The sequence below is a fragment of the Amblyomma maculatum genome, chromosome 10, assembly GCF_055883805.1.
Source record: "Amblyomma maculatum isolate TAMU_Amacu chromosome 10, ASM5588380v1, whole genome shotgun sequence".
Taxonomy (NCBI): domain Eukaryota; kingdom Metazoa; phylum Arthropoda; class Arachnida; order Ixodida; family Ixodidae; genus Amblyomma; species Amblyomma maculatum.
The window spans coordinates 28493730-28508954 of record NC_139353.1 but is presented as its reverse complement, the minus strand read 5'-3'; the positions used below and the strand labels follow the sequence as shown (position 1 = coordinate 28508954).

The window sequence follows — 15225 nt, the reverse complement described above, 5'->3', positions numbered from 1 at the left end:
CGTGTCGTGACGGCGCCGCCGCCGTTGTCGTAGCTGGCTGGCTGGCTGAAATCCAAAACCGTTACCATCATGGCGGTCTCCGATGCAGCGGCATGGGCCACGAAGTTATGCGAGTATCGGGTGCAATATGACCGCGTTCGAAAGCTGGTTGACGTTGAGAGCGCCTCCGACCCGCCAAATGAACCATACAAGTCGAAGTATGAAGCGAGACGCATCCTCAAGGAGCTCCTGGAAGACCTGGGCCGTGTGGAATACGACGCACAGCACAAGGACATGATACGCGCCGTTGCGAAGTACGAGCTCGGTTTGATCGCCACAGACACGGAGGAAGTCTCACTCGGTCAGGAATACTTGGAGGAATGCCTCAGGATCATCGGCGAGGACAAGTACGAGGAGTCACATTGTCGTTTGGTCGTTGTGAATGCGCTAAATCAGCTGGGCATCGTGCATGTCAGGAGGGGAGATGCGCCGAAGGCGTTGGAGTACTTGAAGAAAGCCGAGGCAATATACGTCAAGGTGAGCGCTTCGCCTGAGGAGAGTTCTCGGACTGCCAATTTGATTTATCACTTTTCTCCAGAGAATGCGGCAAAAGAAGCTGGGGCGGAAAACTCCGGGAGTAACCCCAACTTCGAGCTGGCGCACGCGCACACGCTCTACTACCTGGCGCAGGTCTACGAAAACCTAGGCGAAAATGCCAAAGCTGCGATGTACTGCCACAGCACGCTGAAAAAGGAATTGACTCTAGAGGAGTTTGACAGCATAGACTGGTCCATAAACGCTGCCACGCTGTCTCAATTTTTCATCGCAAGGGGAGACTTCGGAGCCGGAAGACACCTCCTGGCGTGTTCGAGACACATTCTGAACGAATACGAGAAAAAGTTGGACGCTGAAAAACTGACTCCCGACGAAAAGCAAGACAAGGAGGAGAAACTGAGGCACAGATCGGCGGATGTGGCCAGATGTTGGGCCAAGTATGGTCTCTTCTTGTTGATAGCGTCGAGGGAGCAGATGGCAGAATCCAAGACGTCGAGTGGGGACCAGAATGGCTTGGACGCGGGTAACAAACCTCACGTTTTAATCAGATCGCCGGAGGTTAATCAAATTGAAGAGGGCATTACCGATAAGCTGGTCACAGATTTCGAGAGTGCACGACCTGTGTTCCTAAAGTCTCAGAAGTGGCTGGAAGATGCTAAGCAGTACTACACCCTCAAAGACCACGCGACCGACTACATCGAGATCATCCAGGAGATGAGCAAGTTGTACAGGGAGCTCACGTACTTCGAACCCGCATCAGACAGGAAAAGCAAAATGCACAAGAGGCGCATTGACATGCTCGAAGAGGTTTTAAAAGAGGTCAACCCGCAATACTACCTCGGTGTCTGCCGCCAGGTCATGTTCGAGCTCGGCGAAGTCTACAGTGAGCTGATGAGCTTGAAACTGGCAGCATTGCCTCCTGCTATTAAGCCGCAGTCGCCATCTGTCAAGAAAGTCAATTCGATCATCGACAAGGCCATCCGACACTTCATGACCTTCCTTGAGACAGTTAAGAATGCGGATGGCAAGTACCCAGAGAAGCTTCCGGAAGATCTGGCACGTCCCGTGTTGGTAGCCCACTTCTACATTGGCCGACTGTACTCCAACATAGTGGCTCAGGAGCCCCGGGAACAGTTTGAAAATTTTGAAAAGACTAAGGAGCACTATGAGTTTGTGCAGGACTATTGCCGGAAAGTTCCTGAGCACGAGCCTTTAATGAAAGAAGAGCTCGAAATTATGTCAGAGCTCTTGCGACTTATACCGGAGAAGCTCCAACAAATGATGAGCACGACATTGTACTGACCATTTTTAATATTTAGCAGTGTAAAGCATTTGAGCTATCTTTCAAAGTTCGCGTACTCTTGTAAGCTTGCATGAAGCTTATGTTTGTACAAACACCACTGCAGTAGCTCAGTGGTTAGGGTACTAGTCTGCAAAGGACACGAGTTCGATCCCTGACACAGCACCCGCTTTTCATAAATGCGAAAAGCAAGGTGCCCACGTACTGTGCGATATCAGTGCATGTTAAAAACCTTAAAGGGCAACTCCAGAAGTTTTTTGACATTCGAATATTCTAGTAAAAATTTTACTGTAGGTTCTCCTCTCCGCCCTGACGCATTCTACAAAATTTGGACGCCGTGCGATAATTCGTTCGCGCGCAACACAACTTTAAAATATGCAGTTTTCATGGTTTAAGTTGAGACTATTTCTGCGGGCAACACCGAGTTTGTGATGTCACAAACAGTATACCGGCGTTACTGTCCACTTATAAACCCAAACCCTATGTCTGTACAAGTTATCCCGTTAGAGACCTGGGTGATTCCAAATTATTATATGTATTATGCTAGTGCAATTAATTTTGCAAGCCATGAACTCCCATAGGAGTCTATGTCCTCCTTAGCAGAGACTTCTGTATGGCAGCGTTGCCTGAACAACCGATCTGTGTGTGTGCTTTTCGTGCATGTGTGTGAGATGCTGAGCGGCACGAAACATAAGTGAATTTTTTAACGGTTTTGCTCAGCTTTATAGTATCTTCTGAGTAATTTATGTTGCATTGCTTACCTGTCTTTTTTTTTTTGACAAATTAAATAGTTTGTTATTTGATCTCAGTGCATATATATGCTGGTTATGTGTTCCTTCGCCCTGATTTGAACACAAATTTAGTAATGAAATTCTCTCTGTCTCGTCTTTTGGCTGGTTTAAAATGAACAACACATTTAGTTCACAGGTCGCACTACTGAAGAATTGTGTGAGGTGCATGAGAATCATATATTTGGATCTTCCATCCACATTTTCTCCTAAATCCACTGGGAATAATCACTCATAAATCATTTAACGTCCATTCTAGAGCTGGGATCAATTACAGCCACAAATTTAAGTGAAACTGGAAAAGAATATTAATGTTTTAGCAGTTTGCATGCAAGAAAAGAGTAGGAATACTTTAACAAAAGCTAGTAGTCCTAAATGCGAAGGGAATTCCAATCTCTCGAGAAGAGAACTGAAAAGACTGGCTAAAGTGCGCCTTCCGTTGTTGTTGCCTTTTTCTTTTTTTTAAGAAAAAAGGCTGGATTTTGACGCACTATTTGTATACTCTAAGCTAGCGATGGAATATGAAAAATTGTAATACAGCCAAATAATAGCAAGGCATGAGAAGGGAATTGGCATTGCAAGAAATGCCCGAGCTTGGTTCTCATGTACTGCTAAGCTACACTAATTTGCTCTATAGTGCTGTTGAAGGTCTTCACAGGACTTCATTATCCAATCTGTAGGAATAATTAAAAAAAAGTTAATTATCTGCACGTCCAGGTTCTCCGTCCTCGTTGGTGAACACGACCTAAATACCATATCCGGCAATTTCTCTTATGCAAGGTCCAATTTTCATTAAAATGCAAATAATACTGAGACCTGAAAGTCATGTATGAATACATCAAGCCAGGCGTGCAATATGAAAGCTGAAAATTGTTCTTTAAATCATCACTGCTTACCTTGTAGGCACGAGCACCATAAAGTGCCTAAAATGTGCTAACTTGTTTACTTGGCATCTGTATCTGACAACCTATTTTCAAAAGGTGTAATTCAGACCTTAAAGCAATTTGTATTCACAATGCAGACACATCAGAATCTGGCAGAAATCAATCGTGAAAGAAAGATGGGGGGGGGGGGCTTTTACATTCATGGCATGCAGCTTACAAAAGACTGAAAATTTAGAAATTCTCCTCACATTGGATAATTATCATCTGAAGGTGGTAAAGGTAGCATAGCAGATCTATATACTTTTGCATAATTTCCAGGAGAGCAGAGTGCAGGACTGCAAGCTTTTAAGGTTTTTCTCCATTGCACGCTAGTCCCGCTCTTCGGGAATTTATTGAGAGCAGACATTTTGTTGCCATTCCTGCTTCTCGTTGGCTCCACATGTTCTGTCGTAACATTAATAGGAGCGGCCCTAACAAGTTGTGTTTAGCAGTTGCTTAATTGGCCATCTTTCTGTGATACAGGCTTGCTTATTTAACATGCAGTGTTGAAATTAACAAGAAGGCGGCAGTAAACCTCTAGTCTGCTATGACTAGAATCTCTCCACAGCAAAGTCTCTCAGGCATTGCCAAAATATTTTGTTATATCAGTGCCTTTACATGAGTTGGCTTCAAGGGCACGGTCTAGAACATGTACAGTCCTCACTGCTCTGATTTAGAAAACAAATGGAGCGGGCACAGCTAAGCTCTAGTTAAATATTAGTCGAATTTTGCACCATTCAGCCATGTACATTGTGAGTACTTGCCTCATTCAGCATCGCTGGGGTGGTGCAGTGGTTACACTGCTCAACTTCTGTGCCCAACGACGCGGTACCGAATCCCGCCTTGGCGGCCGCTTTTCGTTGGAGGCGAAAAGCTAGGCACCCGTGTGCTGTGCGATGTCAGTGCACATTATAGGACCCCATATGGTCGACATTTGTGGAGCCCTCCACTACGGTGTCTCTCACAGCCTGAGTCGCTTTGGAACGTTAAACCCCGTAACCAAACCAAACCAAATTTGTCTCATTCAGGCCACTTATTGCATTTGCAGGCTATTCTCTTGCTAAAACATACATTTGCATGTAAGAAGACAATTCTTTCAACACCCTTTCAGGGAAATTCAACAGGCAGTAAATTACGTGTTGCAAGACTGTGATTTCTCGTCCCAACAAATTGAGGTTGCACCTTCATCTTAGTTATAAACTGATGGAAAAATTGCGCCGAACCACGCAAGCCACAAGAAATAAAACGAGACACACAGGAGTCTTTGTATTGTTTGCTTTCTTGTGGTCTGCAAGCTGCGACGCAATTTTTTCACCACGTCAAGTATTCACCAACTAGCCTCAGAAGAGGTGTTAACTATGAACTCCCCTCAAGCAGTGGATAAAATATAGATATAAGGTAGCATGACATAAATTAATCTTACTCTAGATGCGAGCTGCCGACCCCAGCAGCTGCTTTGATCATACCCAATACCAACCTTAACCTGGTCACTGTTTGAAAGTGTGGATAAAGAAAGACGAATTTTATTCCACGGTTGCTCATGCATTTCTCTCCAAAATCTTCTAAGTGCATTTTTGCTTGTCCTGCTGACAGAGAGCTTGACAATTTCTGCTAAAAGTGGAGCATATATGTAAGCTACATTCTTTCCCTTCCAAAAACAAGTTGATTTTTTCTAATTGAAGCCCATTTTCAAGTACATCGCCACAGCAAATCCGTTTTGTTTGTTTGTCTAGGGTGTGTGTAGGTGGACAGTGTGTCACGTTGTAACAAAGGCCATAAGAAAAAAACTAACGTGTCATGAAGTTATTTATATACTTGCAGCAAGCCCTGTTGTCTCTCAAAGCTCCTCCAGTCAGTTACTTGCACTCATTAAAATTATGTTCTTGTTATTACTAATTGCAACTCTCTCGTATTCTGTGCTGCGGCATCTACTAGTCACACGATTACACAACAATGGTTGATTTCAATATGAAACTTGGTCGCTTCTGCGTGAAGCAGTTGAATTTGAGAACCACATCACAGGCTCCTAACTGCAAATATTTGCTTAAGTCAGTGACACAGGTGCCAATAGTCAGGTCATTAGGTAACAAACTCCTTCAACAGGAACATGCCAATGGTCCAGGAAAGGCGTAACTAGCAACCATAGGTAACTAGTTTACGTGCAGTGTACTTGATGGTGGTAATTAATGTTTCCAAAGAGAGTGCAAGACACATTTCATACCCCTTTCCCACCTCTTTAAATCCCCTTGCACCGAGTCCCTTTTTGATGCAACACTGGAGAAAAAATACCATCATTGGCCTGTTTCCTGGCGCTAGGAGAAATGAGTGCTTTCCCAAGCATATTCCCCGATCTCACATATTCCAGAATGCTAACAATGCCAGGAGAGGGTGAAAAACCACAAAGAATAATGGCCAGTTGTCATTGTCATAATTGTCACTTCACAATGAGACAAAGGACTCTTCCAAATGTCTTCAGTTATCCACTTCAACCAAAGATGTCCCAACATATTTCCCTAAATAATAAGGTTGAAAGTTGGGCGAATTGGATCTGGTTCATTTCGAAGGTAGCGCGCTACCTTCAAAATGAATATTTCCCTAACCTGACACTCAGGCTACCTATGATCGTACCCTCGATTACATTTCCCTTTATCGGTATGCACTGAGTTACTTTATTCATCTTGAATATTAATTCTGCTTAATCTTGACCCTGAGGTCCACAGACTGTTTGCCCCTTCCCAACTTGTTGGAAAGAAAGCACTGCTTGCAGTGCGTGAATATACATCTGCTATTTAACCAACTCAATCCCAGGCTATACCTGTCATCCGAGCAACATGTTCCTTGCAGGCAACGATTGCTGCAAAGAAGTGATCGCTTGTTCCAAATGCGCCATGATGCTCGATGTAGCTGCTTGTCAGACCATTAATAAATGTAGCCTGCCCACTTAGGGTGATCAACTATCTTTTTCAACATCTCCCTTCTGCCAGTTGAATGTTTCAGCTGTGCAGGCATCCTAAGTGCTCTGAACTGCCTCACCCTCGCAGATAAGATAAAGGTTTGAAAGCTGCTTCCACAATGAGTCACAGATAACGAAGCCTTCCTACGTTCCCAGCCAACATATGGACAAGGCATCAGCTAGGTGAACAACTCGAACTCTGCGAGAAATAGTGGACAGCGACATATTTCTGCTCAAAAGCCAGAGAGCAACCTAGTTAGAAAAGAACATGTATAAGGGTCATTTTATTTAACTAAAAAGACCTCCTTAGATACTTAGTATCGCGATAGACAGTATGTCCATGACCACTATCGAATTATTTGTAGCCATAGTATAATTAATGAGACTTGTTTTGCATCTTTTAATCAAATTAATTCATCTGCCAACGGCACTAATCAACCACATAGGTCTGAAGGCAGGAAGACATTACCTTCACTGAAATATGACAGGTAATGGAGGCAATTAGGCTTAACATAATGAACAGCATAAATCAGTGGGTAAGCAACAACTTATTGGACGTTAAGGCTCAGCGACCTCTTTCCTTTCCAGAGCATGTGCCAAGAGGATAAGAGGGCTAAATTAATACATACAACTCAATAGTTTCTTCCTTAACCTAATGGAAATGGGTAGCAGACAATACTTACAAATACAACTATATATAACAGTCCAGGTACACTTGTTAGGCATAGATCCCTCACAATATTACAGCTTTGACCTTGGACACGCAGCAAATTTAAACTAGAAAGCAAACCGAGCAACTTGGCAGGTGTCAATGCCAGAAGGTATTCCCATTCAGGAACAAGGTGAAGCATCACCTCACATAAACGCGCGAACCTGCACTGCTTGCCGGGGTCGATCACAACAGCCATGAAGATGCATGCAGCATAAAGATGCAGGGTAATGAAGAGAGGTTACTTCCGTGAACAGTCTGCTTCTTTTGTTATAAAAACGCATTCATAATTTATTTACCCTCGAGGCCACAAGTGCTCAAGGAGGGGCAGAGAAATGCATGTATAGACAACAATAGCTAGCTTGTAAAAACTCTGAAGATCCCTCTGCTATCTCACTGCTTGAGGTGTCCAGATTGTCTCGGACATGTCATGAACATAAGGCAGAACAGACAATGGATGCAAGGCAGTTGCCAACTGCCTACCTTCTGCAAATCCCCGAGTCTGCTAAACTGTAGGATTAGTGTCTCATTCCATAATGCTCCTTACATATCGGAAGCACCTGTCGACTCTTCGTACTAAGCTCAGAAGCAGGAATGGGATTCACTTTCCACACCATATTTTACGCCCTCAGCTTTCAAACACTGAACTACCCCATGAAGGCCAACTCAAATTGCTTTCAATAAAGGCCAAAAATCAGTCGGACTCTGAGCATTTAAGGTGGCCTTATTTCGCACTGGTGGTCTAAAACAGTCCAATCAACAGCGTTGGCAGTAGTAGCAGCAAAGCCATTGGCCGCTGCTTTCTCCACATTCGACCTGTCGACGATATCATGCACTCTGACACCTTCCCGCACCTCACACACAAAATACTTTAATCCAGCAATTACTTAAAAAATAAAACAAACAGTTTTCAGAAACATTTCTTTTTCCAGAGGCCGTAAAGAAGTTAAACAAGCATGGCCAAATTGATGATGAGGCTGTTGTCGTGGAGAGAAGGCTCACATGGGACAGTCAAGGTCCAGAAAGGGGACAGGGGACAGATGGGAGGTTTCGTATACACATCCGACAAGTGGCGGAGGAGGTGCGGTGAAGAAGGCGAAAAGCACGCCGTGCTGCAGAGAACGACAACCATTTCAATCCAACACTTTTCTTCACGGGTTGTGAACCGTTACTGCAGAACACTCGTCCGAGAAAAAAAAAAAAAAAAAAAGCCATTGCTACGTGTAATTTGGGCTTCACCGTTCTCTCATTTTAGACTACTTAAGATTAGCGGGGAGGGGGAGAACTGAGGAGGAGGGGGAAAGATGGCAGCACATGAATAATGCACACACAAAAATGACAAAAGAAAAATGTGTCCTAAGGTGAAGAAAACAATGTCCTTGAAAAAAAAAGTACCAGCAAAGATTCCTCAGATAACACTCGGTTTCACAAAGAAGCATGTCCGACTGCTCTTTTCGGCTTTAAGAGGGAGAAAAAAAAATACATCACAGGTTTCTAGGAAGAAAACACTGGGTTTCGAGGAAGAAGCATGTCCAACTGTCATTAAGGGCTTGGAGGGCATTGTCGCAGTCAACAGCCACGAAAACAGCCTCAGTTTTGTCCAATGGTCTTGCAATGTGCACACAATCCAGCAAACTGGTGCCGTCACTCTTGATGAAGACTAACAGTAGCTGGTGACAGAATTTAAGAGAAAACAACTGTTGATCCAAACCACAGGGATAACTAGTCTCACTGCATCATCCTGCCTCAATTTTTTTCATTGAATGGGGAATGCCTCAAAGACTTGTAAAGTGCCTCTGCACACGACAGGCAAGTGATCAGCAACAGGCTTTTGAAAACGCAGCAGCGAATGTGAGGTGGCGCGCGTAGCTGGCAAACCCATTAAGCCATAAACCGGATAGGACGCGAGAAGGATTAAGAGTTTCACGAGTGCACACCCAGAATTTTCATCACACGGCTTCAAACCATTTCCAGAAAATTTTTGCACTTCTCGGGAGCTGGAACGTGCGGGGGTAACGAGAAATCACCGACTCGTGCCGCGCAACTTGGTTTCACATTCGGGCAACACGTTGAAATGAGAAGAAAACGTAAGCAACGCATGACTAAACCAAAACCCGCTCTCTGAGGTTGCAAGTAAAAACGGAAAAGCGACGACCCACGAGATGACCAATGCACTCACTTTGCAGCAAGCACGACTACTTCGGTGCGCATAGGAAAAACAAAAAAAAAAAAAAAATCACACACGAGACTACAACAACCTCGGATGCGCACTACGCAGCTCTCGCAGAGGCGAGAGCTTGAGCGCGTTCGCTCGATGATAGTAAATACAAAAAGAAAATGGTACCCTGGGAAAAAGACAAAAGACCAGGATTTCTTTTTTTTCTACTCGGGGTTCAAGAGGTGGGGGGGAGGCTTTTCTTTTTCCGCCAAGGTGATGCCTTGCAGAGAGTGTGACGACCCGAAGAGTGAGGGAAGGAGAAAACAATATTACGAGCGTCGGAATGGGGAGTGCTAAATTTGAGTTAGGCCTAACAGCGTCGGCATCGGCAGCAGTAGACTCGCCTGCAGCGTTCTCGTGGCGTCTCTCTTTGTATGTGTTTTTTCAGGCCCTCCCACCCCCGCCTCACCGCTCTCTTTCCTTTAAAACCACTGCTCTGCGTTCGTTTCGACCCCCCGGCATTTTCGATAGGTTTCCCAACAAAGCGCTCCCTCCTCGCTGCGTCGCCCTCGGGGTTTTGTACAAGTCTCTCTGAGCGGGCAAGCAGTTGTAGTAGTGTTGGCGGTCACATGGCATATTTCCGTGTCCACTCCCGAGCCAGTTCGTTGTATTTCTCGCGGTCCGTCTTGTAGAAGCGGGCAATCTCGGGCACGAGTGGGTCGTCCGGATTCGGATCGCAAAGTAGCGAGCAGATGGAGAGCAGCACTTTGGAGATGGTCAACGCTGGCGACCACTGCGAACGCAGAATGTCGAGGCAGATACTTCCGTTGCTGTTGATGTTCGGATGGTAGATGCGTGTCGTGAACGCTACCTTGGGCGGCTTGAACGGGTAATCCGTCGGGAAGTGGATCGTCAGGAAGAACACGCCGCCCTGATACGGGCTGTCGGGCGGACCCATGATCGTCGCCTGCCAGTGGAAGAGGTCGTCATTCACAGGACCGGCCGAGCACTGGGCTGGTGGGTCGCGCTTCAGGTCTTCCAGTTCCTTTTTTATTCTTTTAAGGGCCATTGCTGCTGCGTTGAGCAAGCTCTTCTCTTGCCTCGCTGCGGTTCGCTGACTACTGGCGGCGGGTGGGGGGCAGCCGAGGTCCGCTGTGCCGACGAAGGGTGCTGTCCACTGGCGAGATTGCCTGTACTACCACACCGGGAACGGGCGCTTGGGTGCGACGAATCGCCAAAGATAGCGGAGCGGGTACCTTTTCTTTCTCTCTTTTCTTGTCTCCACTCGCGGCGAGAAAACCCCCCCGGCACCACGCACTGCACTCCGACGAAAAAGTCTTAACACTCGCCACACAGAAATACCTGCGTCGCTTCGCCGACACCGCACGGCGCCGCGATCGCTGACCCCCGTCCTGTGGATGACGTCACCGCGTTCGTCGTCACCGGCCGCTGTTGTAACCTGACCGCTGTCGTCAACGTTTCGCAACCCTTTCATCTTTTTTCCTTTTTATTTTCTCGTCTATATTCCTCTCATTGTGGTTAGAAAATAAACCGCGTCGTTAAGTGTGTCCTTTTTGCAGTATAGTTGTACAGCGTCCTTCATTCTGCAGTCTTGCTTTTCTAACACTGGCATACATGGCCGCGAACGAAGGTCGGCAACCTTCGTTTGCTTTTTCTTGGTTCCAGTTTTCATCGCGCGGAAAAAACGAAACCGAAACAGCGCAAATATAGTGCAACTATAGCGCAACTGCGTTCAGTGGGAGATGCAATCGTTCTGAGGTTCTGCTTTTAATGTTTAGTTTTTATGAAAACAGGGACAAACTGAGCCTTCAAGCTTCTGGTGAGTTTCAGAAAAATAATCGGCAATTACATAGCTAAAGTGGACTTGAATAAAAATATTCCACCACGAAATAGCAGCAAATAAATAAAGAAACAAGGAAAACAATAATTTGATGGTACCTGAAAGGTATTAGCTGAAAAGATATTTTATTTTACACATAATAGCCATGGAAGCTGTTTTACAGATTCTTGCTTCATTAAACAAGGCTTCTAGTACACTTTAGCTATGCAGATGCATGTTTGGGCAATTTTGCAGTTATCATATTATTACTATGCATTATTTCGGATTATAAAATTACAGCTCCCTGTAATTTCCTGAAGTCGAGCGGAGCGCTTTGCTTAAAGTATTATTGCCAGGGAAATGTGCACAAAACGTAATTCATATCTTTCATTCTGGTTTGTGTAAGAAGTTGTCAAACTTACATCCATATGCTAACGACGGCTTGTACTTTGCAAGTCAGCTTGATGAAATCAGCCTGCTTTATTTGATATAAAAAATAATTAATTCAGCGCAGGCTTGTTGCACACTCGCGTTATCATTACAACTACATAGCTATGCACGGCTTGGTTCTGGTGGCGTTCGGTGAAACATGCAGGCGCGTACGTGCGGGGGTGACCTCTCGTCCTGTCTGGTCTGCTGTCTGCTCGCACATCCTCGGAACGCATGACACGCGCTCTCCAAGCCAGTTCCTCTGATTCGTCTATTGCAAGGTTGCATCCCGAGATTAAAAGTCCAGCTGAATGAACTCCTTTAATCGGTAGCGCTCGAACGATATGAGTCCCCTTATCATTTCCTTTGTTTGTACTTCTTGCTTAGACAACTACCACCCATCGCCGTACAGTTTCGAGCGCAGCAGTGTTTGTTAAGAATTTCTTTTGGCTGCTACATTTGACTCTGTCATATATCCTTCTTATTATTCTTCTAGACGGCAACTTTCTTGTATAATACATGTAACTCGACGTTAAGATATGTTATACAAATTTGTGTAAGTTGCATATTGTTATGTGTTCAATAAGAGCATTACAGGTTGAAGGTTGACACGTTTTTTGGGATTCAGTCAGCGAGAACACTCAGAAAGTATCATTTACGTCAACGAGTTGAGCTCGAGCGCACAAAGAAGTATCGCCCTAATCGTTTACGAGTGGTAGTAATAGTAGTAGTCATAGATGTATAGTTGTATAGTCGGCACCGCGTGTTGGAAATAATCGGGGACTGCGTAAAAAAACAAAAAAAAACATTGTATCATGGTAATTTAGGGTTATAGTGATTGATGATTGATAGGTGTGTCATATGCGTTGGCGAGTTAATAAAATCATTGCAATTAATAAATTATTTGATGAATTAAAGAAATAAAGACATTAAAAAGGGGGCTTAAATGGTGTCAAATTGCTCACAATGAAAATTCAATGCTGGATGATGCTAATTTAAATTTTTATAGTGTGTAATTGATCAACTCATTAACTGAATTAATTAAAAAGGGAAAAATTGTAAAGGGGGAATGAAATTTGTGAAAATGCTCAGAATTAATGACAAGCAATGCTTGATTATGCTAATTAGAAACATTTACAATGTGTAATTGATCAATTATATGAACTAAATAATTGAAAAAAATTAACATTAAAAAAGGGAACAAAGATGTCAAACTGCTCAGAATGGACAGCTAACGTTTGCTGATGCTAATTATTAGTCTATAAAAAGATTAAGAAAAAAAAACATTTTAGGCATAAGAAAATGAAATAACATTTTCCATGTGTGTAAGACGTGTGCGAGGCACGGTTGAATGAGGCGAAGATTATTGGAAAGAGTACGGATGAAACGGCACGTGTTAGTTTGGAGGCGTTTCGCGTTAAGAAGTTTTGGCAGTAGGTCCATCAGCACCCCTTCTTCCATCTCTTTTTGCCTCCGAATTCAAGTTTTTAGATGCTGCTATCTACTTGCCGATATTTTTTATTTAGTTTTTCTGGGCTGCTTCCTTACCTCCGCATTCATGATGGTTGTCCTTGCTCACCCTCTCTCCCATTCCACCATTCTTTCTCTTTGAAACTTCACATTATACAAGGTGCCTCATGGGTTCAATAAATTTTAGTTGTGAGTAGCACCTCTGTATCATCTTCTTCGTTTCATATGGTCGCAATTTTTTCACCAATTCAAGTATGAGCCAGCTAGCCCCAAAAGAACTGTTAATGCAGTGTTCTAATTCTGATATTAAAATGCTTATATGATGTAAAAATTAACAAATAATGTTTTATGCTGAATCATTTCTTTGCCGGTTAACATTAAAGACATTCTTGCGACTTAGAGACTTTAAATTTACTATAATGTGAATATATAAAATTGAAAATATATACCTTCCATGTGCGGAATCTCAGAATTTTTCCCACTATTCTTACAGTGAGGAAATTTTTCAACTAGCAGTAATTTAAATTTTGTACGTTATACCTGCCACAGGCTACACGCACAACCACATGTTATTTTACCGCAAAGCGTTGCTTATTACCCGTTTACCTACTATATCGAATCCCGGCCTCGGCGGCCGCTTTTCGATGGAGGCGAAAAGCAAGTCGCCCGTGTGCTGTGCGATGTCAGTGCACGTTAAAGAACCCCAGGTGGTCGAAATTTTCTAAATCCTCCACTACGACGTCTCTCATAGCCTGAGTCGCTTTGGGACGTTAAACCCCGCGAACCAAACCAAACGAAACCATTTACCCACTGTCACTCATGGGGCACCTCTCAGAATGATTATATAGGCTTTACTCCATAGTATACGTTTGCGCGTGTACTGACAGCAAAGTTAAACCATTTAAAGTGCGACGTCACATGTTTTCCCTCTTCCGGCCAGTCTGCATTGTGTATTTTAAAAGAATGAGACAGAAAAGAGGTTGATGTATGAGTTTTCTGCTGGGCTATTGAAGTGAAATGTCGCCCTATTGTTGTTCCTTTACATGTTCTTGCATTACCTCTTTCAAGATCATTGAATTCATGTTGGCAAGGAAAGGTTAATTGACACCGCTTCGATTCAAACATTACGAAACCTTTGGGAAAATAACGATATTACGAGCACATAACCGCTTCAACGAAACAAAATACAGTATCGTTGAAATGTTCCGGTGACATTCTTTATCATTCCGCTTTCTCGGGTGAGGGATCGCTACCCTCACAGGAAGAAAACAACAAGCTATGACAATCGTAAATTGTGACATTTAACGTCGGCAATGGGACACGCCACAGTGGAGGGCTCCGGATAGTTTACTACCCACTGATAATACGTAAGCGCTAACAAACGATAACGCTTTCCAAAACGTGAAGTCGCTCATGGAAGCGTTTGGCAATGAAAATATAAAATCTCTTCGCTTCTTTATTCTCTCTAATTTAGCTTTGCTCAGTGACGCATTTGGTGCTTGACTTGATCATGCGACAGAAATTTACGTTTCCCGCGAAGAGAGAACAACAACAGAGAGGGTGGAGCGGCGCAGTCGTTCGCGCTACTTCCCCTGTAGATGGCGAAACCAGTCCACTCGCCGTAAACTCACCGGCGAAGGCCCGTTCTTGGTCCGCTTTTTTTTTTCTTTCTTTCTTTTTTCTTTTTTCAGTCGCCGTAATCGCTAAGGGGCCTTTATGGTGGCGCCGCGGCGCCCCGCTCTACACATCGCTCTACACGTCGCTGGTGGCTCGACTGGATTCGCATTCTTTTCTTCGTATCGTCACGCGACCTGCCATTTCAGACTTCCTTTGGACAAAAAAGCGAATATCATGAGATTCACGCATTATCCAGGGGAAGAAACGAGAGCTTCAACATGTACTGTGACCCGTGTTTACTTCATGTATTCAGATATCTTCACTAACGGCCACGCACTATTCCTCCGTCACATAAAGTAGTCCGTTAATTATAAAGGCTTTTCTAGTTACCTAAATAAAAAGCTATCTATCAGACCATATTAAACGATTAAGAAGTTCAGTGTCATAGCGCTGACCTCTTGCATTACATACCATCCGATGATGTTACGGCCAACATGGTTCATA

The 15225-nt window shown here is 44.0% G+C and overlaps 1 protein-coding gene and 1 pseudogene across 1 annotated transcript; one reads left to right on the top strand and one right to left on the bottom strand.

The window, feature by feature from the left end:
* The first annotated feature begins 29 nt into the window (after positions 1-29).
* On the top strand, positions 30-2637 carry LOC146175986 (KIF-binding protein). Its single transcript, XM_084582344.1, has one exon. It carries the CDS (start codon positions 70-72, stop codon positions 1834-1836), a length of 1767 nt encoding a protein of 588 aa, XP_084438470.1. The 5' UTR covers positions 30-69; the 3' UTR covers positions 1837-2637.
* Positions 2638-8058: 5421 nt separating this feature from the next.
* Positions 8059-10760, bottom strand: LOC146175985 (ubiquitin-conjugating enzyme E2-17 kDa pseudogene; annotated as a pseudogene).
* Between the last annotated feature and the right edge of the window lie 4465 nt (positions 10761-15225).